Below are 18,836 nucleotides of genomic sequence, written 5' to 3' on the forward strand. Positions count from 1 at the left end.
TCCTGCAAGGTACAAGTTCCCCTCCGGCCCGGCTCCCCACCGCGGGGCTTGCACTCTGCCCACGCCGTCCTCCCAGGCCGGCCGGCTCAGCTTTGCCTGCCCGGACTCAGCTCACGCCGGTGCCCCGGGCCAGAGCTAGAGCCCAGCTCCTGTGGAAGGTGCCCCACAGCTGGGCTCCCCGGGCCCGTGGAGAGGGCTGTGCAGAGGACCCCCGCTGCTGGTTTCCTTTCCAGGAAGCGGGGGTGGAGGGGTCTGACTTGCAGCTGCCCCGCAAGGTTCCCCTCTAGTTCTAGGAGGGGCGGCTGGTGCTCTGCTGAGCAGAGATGGGCTGGGCAGACCTGTCCCCTTTTCTGCCCTAAGGAACAGCCTGGACTCCGCCCTGGGCCTCTACAGCCGAGTGGAGGAAGACGTTCACGCTTTGGTAACAAAATCCAACCGCTGCCTGGAGCGTCTGGAGCTCCTCCGGCAGATCCGGGAGCTGGAGGCAGAATTCAGCAAGGTGAACCTCATTCTTTGAGGAATAAGGGATCTTGCTGTGATGGCGCATTGGGGTTTTCCCACCTCCTGCACCCCCGTAGTGGCATGAACAGACTCCCCCAGCCAGTAGAACAGAGGGAGTTTATTGCTTCTCCAGGACACAGCCCAGCACAGATGTCATCAGGTTCCAGGGCAGGCCTAGGATGCCTCAGCCCCCCTTGAGATGGGGGAGACTGGGCCCCTAAATCCCAGCCCCTGCCCTAGGCTGTCTCCTCCATGCTCCCAGAGAGAAACTAACTCCCTCACTTCCAGCCCTGCCCCCAGCCAGGGCTCCACTCCCCTTCTTCCTGGGAGATAACTGGTCAGACAGGTTTGGAGCCCCCTTCGCATAATGACTCATCCCCTGCCCTGCTGGGCCGTGCTACAGGCAGCAGCCAGCGGAGGTCACTCACAACCCACTGCCCAGCACAGCAACCAGCAAGGTACCCTCCCCCCCACTACGTCACACTTGCGCAAAAGGGATTTTTTCCAAAAAAAAGGCCCCGTCTACACTGCGGGTTTTTCCACAAAAACCTCTTCTGCAAAAAGGATCGGAAGAGAATATGCAAATGAGAGTGCAAGATTTGCTAACGCGTGCTTCATTTGCATTTCCTCGTCTGCAAAAAACTAACAGTGTGGACAGAGTCCGGGTGTGTCTACACTGCAGCGTTTTCCCAAGATAATAATACTTGCGTCCACGCTGCCATCGAGGTCTTTCGACAGAGTTTTTCCGACAGCGTAAACCTCATTCCACGAGGAAGAAGCCTTTTTCGGAAATAGGCGCGTGCAGACGCAGAAGAGGGAAATAACAGGAGTGCCCTGGTGGCCAGTCTGTCCAGACTAATCACAACTGGAATGCGAGAGAGCGTCCAATCAAAGTGGCCGCTGTCTTTCGAAAAGGCGCAGCGCTTTTCCATTGCGCTTGTGCCGTGTGGACGCTCTCTTCCGAAAGGAGCCTGCAGTCTAGACGTAGCCGCCGGGACAGGCTCTGAGCTGAGTGGAGCAAATAAACTTCTCGGCCCTTCTCCTGGGCTCCAGCTACCAAGGGAGCGTGGAGAAGAACAAGGTTTTCTTGGAGCTCTGTGAAATCTGGGTGCCCCAAAGGAAGGAGGGGGGACCCCCAGGGAAGGGGCTGCTGTTAAATAATGGGGAGCCCCTGTTGGTGTCTTCTTACAGCTCAGCTGCTGGCTTGAGGAAGGGGATTCTCGGCTCCGGGAGCTGAGCTCAGAGGAGTGGAACCCGCAGAACCCCGAGAGCTCCAGCCAGCGGTTTAAGGAATTCTTCCTTCAGGCTACAGTATGTCCACGGATGCTTTGCCTTCCCGATTCCCGGCTAGAGCGACACGTGGACCACAGTCCTTGCTGGGGCAGAACAAAATCCCCAGGCCCCAGGATTAGGGCTTCTCCCATTTCATTGCATGTCATTTACAGTCAACTGGGCGTCTTGTAGCCAAGGCCACTGGCATATTGGGGGGCATTAGGAGGAGCATGGCCAGCAGATCCAGAGAAGTGATTATTCCCCTTTAGTCAGCTCTGATGAGGCCACATCTGGAGTGTTGTGTCCAGTTCTGGCCCCCACTACTGAAAGGATGTGGACACATTGGAGAGGGTCCAGCAGAGGCAACCAAAATGATTTGGGGGCTGGAGCACATGAGCTACAGGGAGAGGCTGAGGGATTTGGGCTTGTTCAGTCTGCACAAGAGAAGAGTGAGGGGGGATTTGAGAGCAGCCTGCAACTTCCTGAAGGGGGGTTCCAGAGAGGATGGAGAGAGGCTGTTCTCAGTGGAGGCAGATGGCAGAACAAGGAGCAATGGGCTCAAGTTGCAGTGCAGGGGGGGGAGGTCTAGGTTGGAGATTAGGGAAAACGATTTCCCTAGGCGGGTGGGGAAGCGCTGGGCTGGGTCCCCGAGGGAGGGGGTGGAATCTCCATCCCTAGAGGTGTGTAAGTCCCCGCTTGACCAGGCCCTGGCTGGGCTGACTGAGTCGGGGCGGGTCCTGCTCTGGGCAGGGGCTGGACTCGGCGGCTCTGGGGGGCTCCGGGGGGCGCTAGGTTCTACGACAATGGCCCAGGTTACAGAGCTGCAGAAAAGGCCAGTTTGGACCGTCTGAGCCGCAGTGGGCTCCCAGCTCCGGCTCTAGGGGCAGCTGTTCCCAGGGAGGAGCCGCCGGGGTGGGACGCTTTGGGGACGGAGGCTTCTGCCCATGGACCCAAAGCAGCAGCCGCGAGCAGTGCCCAGAACGCAGCGAGGTAACCGCCTCGTTTCCTCCCCCCGTTCCTGGGGAAGCCCTGGACTAAGTGGGGGGGTTGGAACTGCTCCCCGCTCTCCTGCTCCGGACCCCCCATTAGTTAGCTGCCCGGAGAGCGAGCACCCTTTGCCTTTGCGGGGCTCACCCAGCTGCCCAGCTCTGGCCTGGACCCGCAGGGCCCCGGGGTGAGCCCAGGGCCGAATCGTTTCCTCGTCTCCCCCGCAGGCTCACTGCTCCCGCGGACTGGAGCTGTGCCAGGCCACCGCCGCCCTCCAGGGCTCCACGTCCCCAGAGGCAGACACGCTCCAGGCCGCCAGAGGCGCCCTGCAGGCCAGGCTGCCGGGTTTCTACGCCCGCGTGGAGAGGCAGCGGGCAGAGCTGCGCGCTCTGCTCTGCCGGTTCCGCCACGAGGTGACTGCGCCACGCGGGCACGCGGCCGGGAGGCAGCCTAGCTCTCCGCCAGCCGCCGGGGCTCTCTGTGGGGCGGGGTGGGGAGCAGGTGCCTGGCGCCGCCGTCTGAGACCCCCCCAGCAAGGAAACAGCCCTCCGGCGCCTGAGAGCCGAGGTGTCCAGCACGCCAGCCACACGTGGCGCATTGGCCGGCTGAGTGGGGCTCGTTCGCTGCAGCAGTGGCCAAGAACGGGCTGGACCCCCGGGCCTGGAGGCTGTGCTCTGGCGCTGGGGGAGACAAGCGGGGGGAAAGCTCCCGGGGGGAGATTCTGCAGGGGGCAGCGGCTGCGGCAGAACCGGGCTGGGAGGCGTCACGGAGGGACGAATAGGCCAGTGGGAGAGGAGATTTGGGGGGGTAGAGCGTTAGCGAGGCGAGGCGCGAGGGAAAGGTGTTGCGGGTGTTTGAAGGGGGAAGGGAAGATTCTTGCACCAGCAGTGAACAGGGTCGTGGGGGAGGAGAGACGGCCCGAAGGAGACGAGTCACAGCAGCCTGAAGGGGGTTCCAGAGAGGCTGGTCTCAGGGGGGGCAGGTGGCAGAACAAGGAGCAACGGGCTCAAGTTGCAGTGGGGTAGGTCTAGGTTGGAGATTAGGAAAAACTCTTTCCCTAGGCGGGTGGGGAAGCGCTGGGCTGGGTTCCCCGGGGGGGGGGGGGTGGGGTGGAATCTCCATCCCTTTAGTCCTGGCTGGGGCAATTGAGTCGGGTCGGTCCTGCCTTGGGCCGGGGGCTGGACTGGACGACTCCCGAGGGCTCTGCCCGCCGTGGGGTTCCATGCTAAGGAAGCGTTCAGACCGATTGCTCTGTTTTCCAGACCACGTGGCTTAGCCTGGACTGCAAACATCTCGGAGAGGGCCAGCCAGCGTGCCGGGAGGCCCTCCGATGCCTAGAGGAGACGTTACAGAAGCTGTCGGTGGCGTTTCCGGCAGAGCGGTTCCAGGAGCTGAAGGCACAAGCCCACCCCATGCACCGCGGCAGGGGACTCGCCGTGTGGAACGAGGCCTGGCCGAAGGGTCAGGACACCAGGCAGACCCTTGAGGAGATGCTGGAGACGCCCCAGGAGGCAGACTGTGGTGGGGAGGAAGGTTCTTCCAGCTCAGCGGCTACCGAACCAGGCCCCCGAGTCCCACGGCAAGACCCTCACGTTAGCAAAGCAGCTTCCGACCCTGCCCAGGCATCAGCAGAAAGCAAGGCCCACGCGACAGAGCCGGGCTGCGGAGCAAGGAGGGGGGCACGTCTGCCCCCGGACTCCGACCTCAGTGTAGCTCCCAGGGGCCCAGGGGGCTCTCGGGGGGGGCCGTCGTTCTGCAGGCGCAGGGAGGCCCGGGAAGGGGGGCGCATTTCACACGGCTCTGTCACCGCGGAAGCGTGTCCCCCGAGCGTCGCCCGTGGGGCTGATCTTGAGCAGAGAGATGTCCTGGCGGTGGATCCTGGCACAGACAGTCTCCATGCGGCCCCCTCTCAGGAGCCTCCTCTGGCCCTGCCTTCCCAAGCCTGCTGCCCAGACACCGGCCAGCATCTTCGGGACGGCGTGAGCCGGTCCCCGGGTGACAGGTCCTGCCCAGCGCCCAGCATGCCCAGGCAGCCGTGCGGGGGCACGGTGCCGGAAGCAGCCCCGTACTTTCAGGTGACCCGACGCGGCAGCTTTTCTTCCAAAGACACCGAGCCGGGGAACCCGAGCGGAGACCCGGCTGCGCCGCATCTCATCTTGCCCCTGGAACGCACGAGCCCTCGGCTGCCCAGACCCCTGGGAAGCGTGTGCCTGGAAAGCTCCCGTACAAACGTGAATCCTGAGTAAAACCGGCTCTGAAATCTGGACTGGCTTAGGCATTCCAGTCCTGGTGGGCGGGCGTGGACGTGCCAGGGAAGAGAATGGAGCAAGTAATGAAGGAATTCATTTGCAAGCACCTGGAAGATAATAAGGTGAGAGGTCACAGCCAGCATGGATCTGTAAAGAGCAAATCCTGCCAGACCAATCTGATCACTTTCTTCGATAGGATACCAAGCCTTGTGGCTAAAGGGAAGCGGTGGATGTGGATACCTAGACTCTAGTAAGGCCTTTGACATGGTCTCGCGTGATCTTCTCTTCAATAAACTAGGCAAATACAACCTAGATGGGCTACTGTAAGGCGGGTGCAGAACCGGCCGGAGAACCGTTCTCAGAGAGCAATTATTAACAGTTCACAGTCATGCTGGAAGGGCAGAACTAGCGGGGTTCCGCAGGGGTCTGTTTCTGTAGCTAGAATACTGTTCGATCTTGGAGGACAGGAAAAAAGTAGGAGTCCTATGGCACCATAAAGACTAACAAATATATGGGAATGGGCAGTGGCTGTCTAGGGAGGATACTGCAGAAAGGGATCTAGGGGTCAGAGCGAACCACAAGCTAAATACGAGTCATCAGTCTGACACGGTTGCAACAAAAGCAAAGCTGATTCTGGGATGTTTTCACAGGAGTGTTGTGAGCGAGACAGGAGGAGTCATTCTTCCGCTCTCCTCTGCGCTGATTAGCCTCAGTTGGGTACCGCAGCCAGTTCTGGGCACCGCATTTCAGGAAAAATGTGGAGAAATTGGAAAGAGCCCAGAGAAGAGCAACAAAAATGATGAGTGGTCTGAAAACATGAGCTGTGAGGGAAGACGGAAAGAATTTTGTTTGTTTAGGTTGGAATAGAGAAGGCGGAGAGGGGACACGATAGCAGCTTTCAAGCTCCTAAAAGGGTGTCACAAAAATTAACCTCTCAGGACAGGTCAAGAAGCAATTGGCTTAAATTATGGCAAGGAAGGTTCAGGTTGGACATTCGGAAATGTTTCCTGAGGCAGGGTCTACACTAGGACCTTAGTCTGAAATTAACCCCCCAAGGTCGATTTTCTAAGCGATACATCCACATGACCAAACCTGTTATTCCGGAATAAGGCGCTGCAGAATCTGAACTCTGCTTTTCACGAGGAGTAACGCTCTTCCCCAACTTGCTGTGTGAAATACTGTTAGGCTGTGTCTACACTGGCAAGTTATTCCAGAAAATCAGCCGCTTTTCCAGATAAAATTGCCAGCTGTCTACACTGGCCGCTGGAATTTCCGGAAAAGCACTGACGATCTAATGTAAAATCATCGGTGCTTTTCCGGAAAAACTATGCCGCTCCTGTTCAGGCAAAAGTCTTTTTCTGGAAAACTGTTCTGGAAAAGGGCCAGTGTAGACAGCACAGAACTGTTTTCCGCAAAAAAGCCCCAATCGCAAAAATGACGATCGGGGCTTTTTTGCGGAAAACTGCGTCTAGATTGGCCACGGACGCTTTTCCGCAAAAAGTGCTTTTCCGGAAAAGCATCCTGCCAATCTAGATGTGCTTTTCCGAAAATGCTTTTAACAGAAAACTTTTCCATTAAAAGCATTTCCGGAAAATCCTGCCAGTGTAGACGTAGCCTGAGTGTGGACACGCCGGTGCCGCTAATTTGAACTAATTGGCCTCTGGGAGACCTTCCACAGTGTCCCGGAGTGCTCTGAGTCCAAGGCAGGCTCCCTGACTGTGGCTGCACTACCTCGGACCCCATGCAATTCCTCCCCGTCGTGAGGACACAGAACTTCGAATCTGTGAACTCGGGTGCCCAGAAGTCAAACTTAAGAAATTTGAAATAATCTCCTCGTGTAGACATGGCTGCCTGTCAGGGGGGTGAAACACTGGAATAAGTTGCCTGGGGAGGTTGTGGAATCTCCATCCCTGGAGATAGGTAAGAGCAGGTTGGACAGATGTCTCTGGATGATCTATTCTAGGTGGTGCTGGGTCCTGCCATGGGGGCAGGGGACTGGACTCAATGACCTCTCAAGGTCCCTTCCAGTCCTAGTGTTCTATAATTTTATGATTTGATGTGCTGCCTAGTGGTTAGAGCACAAGGCTGGCCATCAGGGTACTGGGTTTATTCCTTGACTCATTCCTTGCCCGTAGGCAGGTCACTGACGCCAACCCCTGTGCAAACTGGGGCTTACAATACTTCCCCGCCTCCCGGGTGCGGTGAGGCTCTGCTAATTACTCATTTCCAAGTGCTTTGTGGTCCTCCTGTGAAAGGCATCGGCTGAGTGCGTGCCCAGTGCTCGTGGGGGCAGCGAGATCGGTCTCCTGGCATCACTTGCATTCAGCACCTGCAGAAGAAAACCGCAGGTAGGGCAAATAAGGGCACTCCGATCACCTCTCTCCTAGCAGCCCTAACGTTGCCCGAGCCACCCAGGCCAGCCCCTCGTCCCCGCGCCTCAGCACCCGGCTGCACAGACCACGCATCCCCACGGCCAACTCTTCCCCCGTCCGCGGCTGCCAGGCCTGGGAGCGTGAACCGTAACCCCTGCGCTAGCACCAGCCAAACCAGCTTCCTCAGGAACTCCCCGCTGGCCCAGAGGCCAGGGCAAGGTCTGGGGGGCAGAAGGGGCAGAGAGAGGGGCCCAGGGCTCCGGCTGCTGCCACAGTCACAGCGGCTGGAAGTTCCAGGCCCTCATCTCTGGGACCCTACATGGCTGCCCCGACCGCCGGGCGCTCCATGGGGAGCAATGCAGGAGGAAGCGGAAACCCTTCTCGGGCGCTGCGGCTCCTGCAGGAATACGTTCAAGGTGAGCACCACAATCCACCCCGATGCATCTTCTCTTAGACTCGGTCTACTGCAGGTGGGCCCGAAACGCCCCCGTCTGCTCCTCCCAGGCTGTCCCCTCAACCCCTCTCCAGTGGACACACTTTTACTCTCCTTCATCCCCGGCTGGGGAGACTTTGAAACACGCTGGCCCCACAGGGGTGCCTAGAAGATGCTCATGCTGCGCCGCCTCCTTCTCTTCCCCGCCCCCGGTAAGTCCAGAAGGGCTCTGGGGTTTGGCTCTGTCCTTGCCCGGAGCCCGTGGGCAGTGCAGGGAGGGGACCGGCTTCCAGCCTGTGGGGGCCCGTCACTGTTGCTCCTGGCGGGTCAGGGGAGGAGGGACCAGCTCGAATGCAGGGGCTGTGTCTAGACTGGCCAGTTTTTCCGGAAAATCAGACGCTTTTCCGGAAAAACTTGCCAGCTGTCTACACTGGCCGCTTGAATTCCCGCAAACGCACTGACTTCCTACAGTAAGAAATCAGTGCTTCTTGCGGGAATACTATGCTGCTCCCGTTCGGGCAAAAGTCCCTTTTGTGCAAAACTTTTGCGCAAAAGGGCCAGTGTAGACAGCTCAGATTTGTTTTCCGCAAAAAAGCCCCGATCGCGAAAATGACCATCGGGGCTTTTTTGCAGAAAAGCACGTCTAGATTGCGGAAAAGCGTCCTGCCAATCTAGACGCTCTTTTCCGAAAATGCTTTTAACGGAAAACTTTTCCGTTAAAAGTATTTCCGGAAAATCCTGCCAGTCTAGATGTAGCCAGGGAGTTCAGGCCCTGAGGGGCCTATGAGGTCTCACGACTGACCCCCACCGGATCACAGGCCCCCACATCGCGCTCCGTTAGCTCCGATTTGAAACAGCTGACTTGGGCTTGGTCTGTGCTAAGGCCGAGGGAGGGCTCCGCCTCGTTTCTGCTGTCTGCGAAAGCTCACCACGATTTCCTTGCAGCCAGGGAAGGCACGAGAGTGTGAATCTCCTGCCCTCCCCTGCACTCACGGAGTTGACATTTTTCGTGAGACGTATTCAGAAGGCTCCCTCGGGTCTGCCCAGCAGAGGTACTGAAGCGGGGGCGGGAGGCGTGAGGCCCACTGCAATCTGCCTTCTCTTCGTGCCGTTCCAACACAGCGGGCAGAAGGCGCGTCTGCTGGGTTCGGGGTCTCTGGTTTCGAGAGCAATGGCCTTACAGCCTGGCCGTTCTGAAGGCAGCTCTCCAGCCCTCGCTGGGTTCCCTCCTTTACCTGGGGATCTGTCTCCCGCTCGCCCACTTCCTTCTTTCCCTGCAAAGCTGTAACGATAGCGTGACCCTGCCCTAACGCCCGTTCCCACTCGACGCCGGCTGTCTGACCTCGCTCCCCGTGGGTTAGGCAGGCAGCCTGACGCTCCAACCGCACCAGCAGCTCGGAGCTACTTCCAAGTCCCCGCCGAGCTCACGCTGAAACGAACGCTGCATTTCACACGCACAGCAACCCCCACCCTCCCCGCCACGGGCCCGCGGCCACGCTAATGACTCAGCATCTGCTGGATGGGGCACGTGTTGCTGCAGGGCGCAAAGTGTGGGCACCCCCCTCAGCGGCGGCGTGTCTGACCGCAACGTGACACATTGTGAAAAGGGCCCAGCACTGGTCAGGAGGTGCCTTTTGCATGTGTGTCATAAGAGCGGCCAGGCTGGGTCAGACCAAAGGTCCATCCAGTGTCTGCCCACAGTGGCCAGTGCCAGATGCCTCAGAGGGACTGAACAGAACAGGAAATCATCATGTCACCCATTGACGCTCCTGTCACCCACCTCCAGACTAATTGAGGCCAGGGACACACCATTCCTACCCATCCTGGCTAATAGCCATTGATGGACCTAACCTCCATGAATCAATCTATCTCTTTTTTGAACCTCATTAAAGTCCTGGTCCTCACAACATCCTCTGGCAAGGAGTTCCACAGGTTAACTGTGCGCTGTGTGAAGAAAAACTTCCTTCTGTTCGTTTTAAACCTGCTACCTATTCATTTCATTGGGTGACCCCTAGTTCTTATATTATGGGAACAAGTCAATAACTTTTCCTTAGTCACTTTTTCCACACCAGTCATGATTTTATAGACCTCGATCCTATCTCCCCTTAGTCTCCTCTTTTCTAAGCTGAAAAGTCCCCGTCTTTTTAATCTCTGTTCATTTGGGACCCGTTCCAAACCTCTCATCATTTTTGTTGCCCTTTTGTGTCCATGTGCAAATGCTATGAAATAAGTGTTTTCTGGGAACATCTGCTGGGCCTTCCAATGAAAATATTGCCCTTTCCAATCTAGATAAAAATAATGGAGCTCAGCTCTAGGGCTTGGACTCATCTCGAAATATTGGCACCCAGAAAGCCAGAAAGACCAACAGTTTGGCTCGGTGATGAGCAAGGAACTAGCTGCAAATGCAGGAAGAGCTGGAGCATCGGAAGAGAGGAGGGGGAGGAATTGTTGAGGCTGGCCGGGGTGAGCAGTCAGCGTGCGTGGAGAGTGATGCTGAGCGGTGAGAAAAGGCAGAGTGGCTCTGAGGAAAGGCCCAGGCAGCCAAAGGACTTTCAAGGCCACTCAACCTCTGGCTACACGGAGCACGTGGGCATGACCAGGCCAGGCTGGGCGGGACCAGATGCTCCAGGAGGTGTTTGCCAGCTCTACATTTGAGAGATGCGTCTTTGCTCTGCACGGGGACGTCCTTAGGATTTCTGGGCCCCAGGTGGCACTACTCGATTGGGCCCCTGTGGCCCGTGGCAGCCGGAGGGGATGACTGGTTTTTAGAGATGCAATCTGATAATCTTCAGCAACCCGGTAATCGAGGGCTATGTCTACACTGGCGGGTTATTGAGCAAGAACGGCCGTTCTTCTGCAAAGCATCCACACTGCCCGCCTGCTCTTGCGCAAGAAGATTTACAGTAAAGTGTGGTAGGAGAGGGCTTCGTGTGCAAGAACTACGCTCTTTTCTAACAGCGATAGAAATGTAGCCGTGTTAGTCTGGGGTAGCTGGAACAAAACGCAGGATGATGTAGCACTGTAAAGACTAACAAGATGGTTTATTAGGTGATGAGCTTTCGTGGGCCAGACCCATGTCCTCAGATCAAATAGTGGAAGAAAATAGTCACAACCATAGATACCAAAGGATACGATTAAAAAAATGAACACACATGAAAAGGTCAAATCAAATTTCAGAACAGAAGAGGGATGGAGGGGAGGTAAATGTCTGTGAGCTAATGATATTAGAGGTGATAATTGGGGAAGCTATCTTTGTAATGGGTAAGATAATTAAAGTCTTTGTTCAGACTTAGGCGTAAAGTGTCGAATTTAAGCATGAATTTAAGCCCTCACCCCCAGTCCTGCACTCTGTGGGAACGTGGCACGAGAGCGCCACGAGGGGGGAGAGGAGGCTGCCCTCACCCCAGTCCTGCGCTCTGTGGGAACGTGGCATGAGAGAGCCACGAGGGGGGAGGGGAGGCTGCCCTCACCCCAGTCCTGCGCTCTGTGGGAACGTGGCATGAGAGCGCCACGAGGGGGGAGGGGAGGCTGCCCTCACCCCAGTCCTGCGCTCTGTGGGAACGTGGCACGAGAGAGCCACGAGGGGGGAGAGGAGGCTGCCCTCACCCCAGTCCTGCGCTCTGTGGGAACGTGGCACGAGAGCGCCACGAGGAGGGAGGGGAGGCTGCCCTCACCCCAGTCCTGCGCTCTGTGGGAACGTGGCACGAGAGAGCCACGAGGGGGGAGGGGAGGCTGCCCTCACCCCAGTCCTGCGCTCTGTGGGAACGTGGCACGAGAGAGCCACGAGGGGGGAGGGGAGGCTGCCCTCACCCCAGTCCTGCGCTCTGTGGGAACGTGGCACGAGAGAGCCACGAGGGGGGAGGGGAGGCTGCCCTCACCCCAGTCCTGCGCTCTGTGGGAACGTGGCACGAGAGAGCCACGAGAGGGGGAGGGGAGGCTGCCCTCACCCCAGTCCTGCGCTCTGTGGGAACGTGGCATGAGAGAGCCACGAGGGGGGAGGGGAGGCTGCCCTCACCCCAGTCCTGCGCTCTGTGGGAACGTGGCATGAGAGAGCCACGAGGGGGGAGGGGAGGCTGCCCTCACCCCAGTCCTGTGCTCTGTGGGAACGTGGCACGAGAGAGCCACGAGGGTGGAGGGGAGGCTGCCCTCACCCCAGTCCTGCGCTCTGTGGGAACGTGGCACAAAGCATCAGGGTCATGAGAAGGCCCAAACCAGCCAGGAAAACAGGAACTGCTCCTAGGAACCACTTGCCTGCTCCTTGCTCCCGCAGCCACCAGCTGAAGCGCCACCAACGGGAATGGCAGGAGGATCGGAAACTCTGGACCCAGCAGTATCAGAGCCACTTCCAGGCTCCTCTGCACTGGGCAAGGGGGCTTTGTGCAAATGAGAATCGGGCCCGTTGGTGTGTCTGGGACAGCTGCCTGGGATGCCTCGTGGCTGGCCTCTATGCCGTGGCCAGGCACGTGGGCTCCTAGCCGCTGTCTTCAGAAAGGAAACCCCCCACAAAGTTGTTTCTAGAAGAGCGTGTGTCTTACTTCCTGGGTGAGTGCACAAACCACGGAGGCACCATTCAAACGAGGGCCTGATCCGCCCCCCACCTGCGGCGCTCTCTTCACTGACGCCATGCTCCTCCCAGCTTGTTTTCGAGGAAGCCATTCTAGCAGCAGAACCAGGGCACGAATAGCCAGCAGGGCAAGAAACTAAAGCAACCTGGATCCAAGCTGGAGAAGCAGCGGTAAGAAACTGACGTGCAAGAGACCGAGCCGCCCCCGCCCCTCCGAGATCTAACCCCGCTGCGGACCTCCTCCCGCGATTTCCTGGCTTTGCTTGGGGGCGTTAGTTGCTCTGCCACTCTGTCTGGAATAAAAGTGGGAAGCAAACCCCCGTCCCAAGCCCCCTTGATGCAGGAGACATTCGGCCTTGGCCCGTTTCTATCTCAAGTTCTACAACCCATGGCCCATCTGCTCACAGCTGCAGCCCATGCAACAGCCTCCGGGCCATGGGTGGGATGTGGCCCACCCCACACACAGCGCTGTGTGTGGGGCCCACGGGGGTACCGCTGTTCGGAATGGGCGCGGGGCGAGTGCCTGGATTCCACCAGCAGCAGAGACATTGCAGGTGGGCGCTGGCAAGCCACGCCCGGACTCGGAACGCAGGCCCCACTGGACAGCAACAGCCCAGCAGGCACCCGACGCTCAGCGTAGTTTTACTTCTTAAATCCTGTGACCGCCCAGCCCTCGTTAGATCAGCCAACAGCGTCCCACGCCGAGCCGAGGCTGGCACGGAGTCGTCACTTCCCCACCGATGGCTGCACTTCCCCTCGGGTCGCTGCACCGTTCGGCTGGAGGCGCTTTGACACAAGAGCTTCCGAGACGCAAAGCCAGAGATGCCGGGGGCACAGCGCTGATGCGGGGCCAGAGGCAGAGCAGGTGCCACAGATGTCGGGAGGAAGGAGGAGAGCGCTGCGAACAGGTGTGGGACACACCCTGGAGTGAAGCTGCTATTCTAGGGATCTGCCAGTGGTAAGATGTAGAACTTCATAGGCCACCCTGCCTCCGACGCTACCAATGGGGTCTCGGTCTCGGTCTCGGTCTCGGTCTCTCTCTCTCTCTCTCTCTCTCTCTCATCCAAAAAGGCTTCAAAATCAAACCCTCTTCCTCAGTGCAATTCCCTTTGCTTACTAGGAACGACTCACTGGCACCAACCCAGGAGTGGTTCTGGGAATTATGGGATTGCATCCAAGCGCTCCCCAGGACTTTCAGCCAGACAGGACTCTGACAGCCTCGTCTGGAAGACGCCGCAAACCAGGCGCCATCACAAGAGCGGCTCCCCTTCCGCTCCAGCTCCGGTGCGTTTTATCGCCACGCCCCCAGCTCCCCTCCCAAGCAGGGATTCCCCAGCGCGCGCCAGGCAGCGAAGGTCTTGGTCGTACTGGAGGCTCCGCACCACCCTGTGATGCCAGCCTTGGCCGAATGCTCTTCTCAACAGGCGGTAGGGCTGCGCGTCTGAGCCTGGCGGAGTGGGGAGTTCACTGGCCAGCATTCTGATCACAGGGTGTAGATCCGCTCATCGAGGCGTGCGCTGGCAGCAGAGCGCCCATCAGCATGCAGGGTACGCTTGTGGGACCACGCACGCCTCCACCTAGCAAAGCGGGAGCCAGTCGCACGCGAAGGAGAGGGAGCCCAGCGTAGGTGCCATCGAGGAGAGTCATTTATAAATCCTCTGGAGAGATGTGAGGATGAAGTCACGGGTCTCCCCACACAGGCGAGTCCCTTTCCCCCTCTAGATTCCAAATTGACTTGTTCGGAAATGTTTCCGGGCCCACACCAGGCGCGCCGAGTCTCTCTGCCTTTGCTTACTCTGGGGCTGAGCTACATTTATTCAGAGATCGGTGCTCTGGAAATCGATCTGCCAGGGTTTGATTTAGCAGGTCTAGTAAAGACCCACTAAATTGACTGCTGATGGCAGCCCTGTCGACCTCAGCACTCCACGGGGTCGCGAGCAGTAAGGGGGAAGTTGAAGGGAGAGTTTCTCCCATCGACCTCCCGCAGTGAGGATGCTGCAGAAATTCGACCTAAGGGACATCGACCCTCACAGCTGGAGTTGTGAATCTTAAGCCGACTTTCTCCCCCGATGCAGACCTGGCTAGGTGATGGAAAAGGTACCGGATGCCTGTGGTGACACCAGCCCTGAGCCAGGAGAGAGAAAGCTGCCTTCCAGAGGCACAGGGCGTTCCCCTCTGCCCCACTCCCTCGCCCCACAGGCCTGGATGGCCACCTAGAGCAGTGGGTCTCAGTCAGGGGCACGTGGTTACAAAGAGGTTTTCTAGGGGTTGCCCCAGCTCATCCCAACAGGCTGCAGAAGCAGCCCTGATGACATCAGTCCACCCAAGCATTTCACAGACAGGCAGGGCTTCAGGGGCTGCCGCCCAGCGGCCTGGGCTGAGGGGGGCCCTGGCTAAGAAGGGCCCCTAAGCCTGGGATTGGAGCCCTTAAAGCCCATGTTCCAAGCCTGCCCTCTCTAGCGTGGGGGGGGGCAGTGGCTCCATGTGCTGCCGTCCCCCCTCCCTCCACAGCCCCACACTGGAGCCATGTCCCCATGAGCACCCGGGGAAACGCCGTCCCCCCGTGGCCCTCACCTGGGGGCTCTGCCCTCCAGCTCCCATTGGCTGGAAATCATGGTGGGTGGGAGCTGCGTGGGCGGAGCTACCTGTCCCCCCTCCACCAAACAGGAGCGGCCCCAGGTAAGCGCCCTGCACCCCAACTCCTGCCCCAGCCCTGAGCCCCCTCCTGCCCTGCATATGACTCAGCCCAGCCCCACCCCAAAGCCCGCACCCTCACCCCTTCCCGGACCCACACTCCCGCCACAATCTGCACCCCCCCCTCCTTCACTCCACATTGTGGCCCCACCCTGGAGCCTAGGGGGCTGCAGAAAATCTCATCGCCCCCGGCCCCCAGAAGAGTTAATCCGGCCCTGCAGACAGCTCGGGAGACTAGACACTGAGTGGAAGTACAATATTCCCATTCCGACTGATTCCGTTGTAATTCGATGGTACCGGTCCGAAAGTCGGCAGGTTTTCAGCACTCGCTGCCTGCGGCCCTTTTGTATTCTCTGGTCTGATTGGGCAAGCGCGTCGTTCTTCAGCGAGTGGAACCTCGGGGCGGGGTGCAGCAGAGACATTCGGGCCCAGAAAGGGGCCCAGTCGTCTGGGGCGGTCGAGAGCCGGTGCACTCCCAGTGCTTCTCGTCACGCAGCTGAGCCGTCACTCACCGCGCGGGGCTTTGCACTTGGCTGAGCCCTGGGTCGCTACAGCTGGTTTTCTGGTCCAAAGCTAGAAATGGAAACAAATCAGCTAGGCTGGGAGTAGGCTCGCTGCACGTCTGCTCAAAGCTGGCGGGAGGGAACAGGGGGCTTTAAGCCCCACTCCCTTGAAGGGCCAGCTGTGCTCTGAGCTATAAATAACACTCCTCTTTACTGACAGATGAAACCCTGCACCCATGACTGCAATTCCAGCGGCGGGGGGGGAAGGGGAGCACCGGCTGGCAGGAACGTGCACGCGAGAGCTCGGTTCTCGGGCCAACAGGCAGCTGTCACGCAGGCCTGCCAACAGCCTGGCAGGACCGGGCTCCGCTCTCTGCCGCCGTCACGCTGGAACCCAGACCCCAAGGGACGAAATGACGTAAAACCAAGCAAGGCTCCAGGATCCGTTCCGAGCCCGGGCTGAAACCTGAGCAGGTTTCACTGGTTTAGATTGTGGATGACGAAAGCCGCAGTAGTTTTAACACACCGAGTGCTGGGGCAGAGAGCTAGGGGGTAAGTCCTGCGGGCGGTCGCACGGGGGTGGCAATGGAGCTGAGGTCCGAGTACAGGTGTAGACAATAAGGCTGCATCTAGACTGGCATGATTTTCCAGAAATGCTTTTAACGGAACAGTTTTCCGTTAAAAGCGTTTTCGGAAAAGAGCGTCTAGATTGGCACGGACGCTTTTCCACAAAAGCACTTTTTGCAGAAAAGCATCCGTGGCCAATCTAGACGCGCTTTTCCACAAAAAAGCCCTGATGGCCATTTTTGCAATCGGGGCTTTTTTGCGGAAAACAAATCTGAGCTGTCTACACTGGCCCTTTTGCGCAAAAGTTTTGCACAAAAAGACTTTTGCCCGAACGGGAGCAGCGTAGTATTCCCGCAAGAAGCGCTGATTTCTTACAGTAGGAAGTCAGTGCTTTTGCGGAAATTCAAGCGGCCAGTGTAGACAGCTGGCAAGTTTTTCCGGAAAAGCGGCTGATTTTCCAGAAAAACTGGCCAGTGTAGACACAGCCTAATGGTCTTGGAACCTCTTAAGTAGGGGCAAGAGGTAAGGTGGCTCAGCCCAGCTTCGAAGAACATGCAGTCTGAGAGGGCTACAGGTAGAACCTCTCTAGCCCGGCATCCTTGGCACCTGACCAGTGCAGTGTGACGGACCGGGCCGTGTCTGGGCACAGCTGAGGGCGTCCACTCAGGGCGAATTGCTCGAATCCGGGGCTCCTTACAGCCCCCCGACTGGTGACCTCTCCAAACAGGCCACAAACCAGTCCCACAGAGCGCTTCAGCTGCCTGCCTGAAGCCTCCCGAGCAAAACCCCTCCGACACCCCAGCAATATCCGTGCCCCAGATGGCCCCGGGCCTCATACACAGGTGGGGGGTCCTAGCACCCAATCCCACCTACCCCGAACAAGTCCTGTCCGGTTCCAAGAAACCAGCCACAGATCTCTGGTCAATTTACCCTCTGGACCTTACCCACAAATCATGCTGGGCCAATCCTTTAGAATCTATATCTAAAGGTTTATTATTACAAGAAAGAAAAGCCTGAGAGTGAGGTTATTAAAGTACAGTACGTTACATGCACCGAATCTCCCAGTCCTCGATGCAGGCTCTAGCAGAGATGTTGCAGCTGCTGGTTTAAAAGTTCTTACTGCACATCCTATCATCAGGATGGGTTCACAGGTCTTCCAGGCTCTTCGATCCCTGCAATGCTGCCTCTGGGATGAAGTGCTGAGCTGAGAACAAAATGGCATCGACCACATGGCCTCTTTATACCCCCTTCCTGGCCTCTTCTGGTCTCAGCCGGTCACCTGGTCCTCAGCCTCTCTCTGCTGGCAGCTCTTAGGTCTCCGCCCTCCTGCTTTAGGTGTGTCTTTGGCCCATCAAGTGCCATTGTCCCACAGGGCTTCGCTACTCAGCCTGTCCATAGCAATGCTTAACCACATTCCAAGAAATATTCAGCTTCCACACAGATTCCTATCTACACACACAGACATTATACACTCACATAAACAGTGTACACAGGATCAGAAAACAACAAGCTCCCATTCAACACCCCACATGGCTCCCTTTTATACCAATTTCTGGGGCCAACACCCCCACCTAGGGGTGCAGCAGCGATCTGGCTGCTTCCCTCCAATTCGGTAAGGTGACACACATGGCCTCCTTATACCCCCTTCCTGGCCTCTTCTGGTCTCAGCCGGTCACCTGGTCCTCAGCCTCTCTCTGCTGGCAGCTCTTGGGTCTCCGCCCTCCTGCTTTAGGTGTGTCCTTGGGCCATCAAGGGTCATTGTTCCACAGGGCTTCGCTACTCAGCCTGTCCATAGCAATGCTCAACCACATTCAGAGAAATATTCAGCTTCCAAACAGATTACAGATTCCTACCTACTCACACAGACATTATACACTCACATAAATAGCGTACACAGGATCAGCAAACAACAAGCTCCCATTCAATACCCCACATGGCCCCCTCTATATCATTGTTGGGGCCAGCACCCCCACCTATGGGTGCAGCAGCGATCTGGCTGCTTCCCTCAAATTCCAGTAATGTGACATGCAGCACCAGCGAATTTGCGGGACACGGGAGGTCAGTATCGTCTAGCAGCATTCCCCACACTGCCCCCGCTTGCTGGGCTCTGAGAAGACATTAGAGCTAAATCACAGCCCAGAGCACTGAGAGCCAGCACTGGCGGCTGTAAACAAACTTTATGGGACCGCGAGAAACTTGGCCACACCACGATAAGTGGACATCTGGCTCACCCAGATCATGCCAGATCACAGATGTTGCCGGACCCGAGTGTGCCGGCCCGGAGAGGTTCAGCCTGCAGTTGGCAAGGTGCCTCTCTTGTCACAGCTCTAATCTAGAGACAGGGCCTGGCTTGAAAATCACAGGTAGTTTGTCACGAATGGAGAGGAGAGGAGGTAGCAGCGGTACATTGCAGCCTGGCCCTTCCGCGTGACTGATGGCTGCTGCTCTCCTGAATATTGCCAAGAGGAGGGTTTTAGGTAGAACATTCTTCTCCCAAGGCCGTCATTAATTCTGGCACTTACACACACGCGGGAGAGGCAGAATGTAACCCTAAATCTATCAGGGGGATGAGCCGTCTTGCAACACCCGGGAGAAAGTATGGCAAACGGCCAGTCAAAGGGTGCTTCCCTTCCAAAGGCTTTCTCCTTCCTCGAATGTGCTTTTATTTTCTAACGGAATAGCCCTTTTCAACCA

The 18,836-nt window shown here is 57.8% G+C and overlaps 1 protein-coding gene across 4 annotated transcripts in view; it reads left to right on the top strand.

Annotated features, from left to right (window-relative positions):
* The window catches only part of KIAA1755 (KIAA1755 ortholog), a 32,637-nt gene extending 22,386 nt beyond the window's left edge, over positions 1-10,251 (top strand). For 3 of the 4 annotated variants that reach the window (XM_075900809.2, XM_075900804.2, XM_075900805.2), the window contains 4 exons: positions 361-499; positions 1,693-1,812; positions 2,988-3,173; positions 4,023-10,251. In XM_075900809.2, the coding sequence (XP_075756924.2) occupies positions 361-499; positions 1,693-1,812; positions 2,988-3,173; positions 4,023-5,006 (1,429 nt within the window). In that variant the 3' untranslated portion in view covers positions 5,007-10,251. The remainder of the gene's footprint in view (positions 1-360; positions 500-1,692; positions 1,813-2,987; positions 3,174-4,022) is intronic. The other variant, XM_075900806.2, reaches the window with a different exon arrangement.
* The last annotated feature ends 8,585 nt before the right edge of the window (positions 10,252-18,836 follow it).

This window comes from Pelodiscus sinensis, chromosome 17, assembly GCF_052426305.1.
Source record: "Pelodiscus sinensis isolate ZL-2025 chromosome 17, ASM5242630v1, whole genome shotgun sequence".
In the NCBI taxonomy this organism is placed as follows: Eukaryota; Metazoa; Chordata; order Testudines; family Trionychidae; genus Pelodiscus; species Pelodiscus sinensis.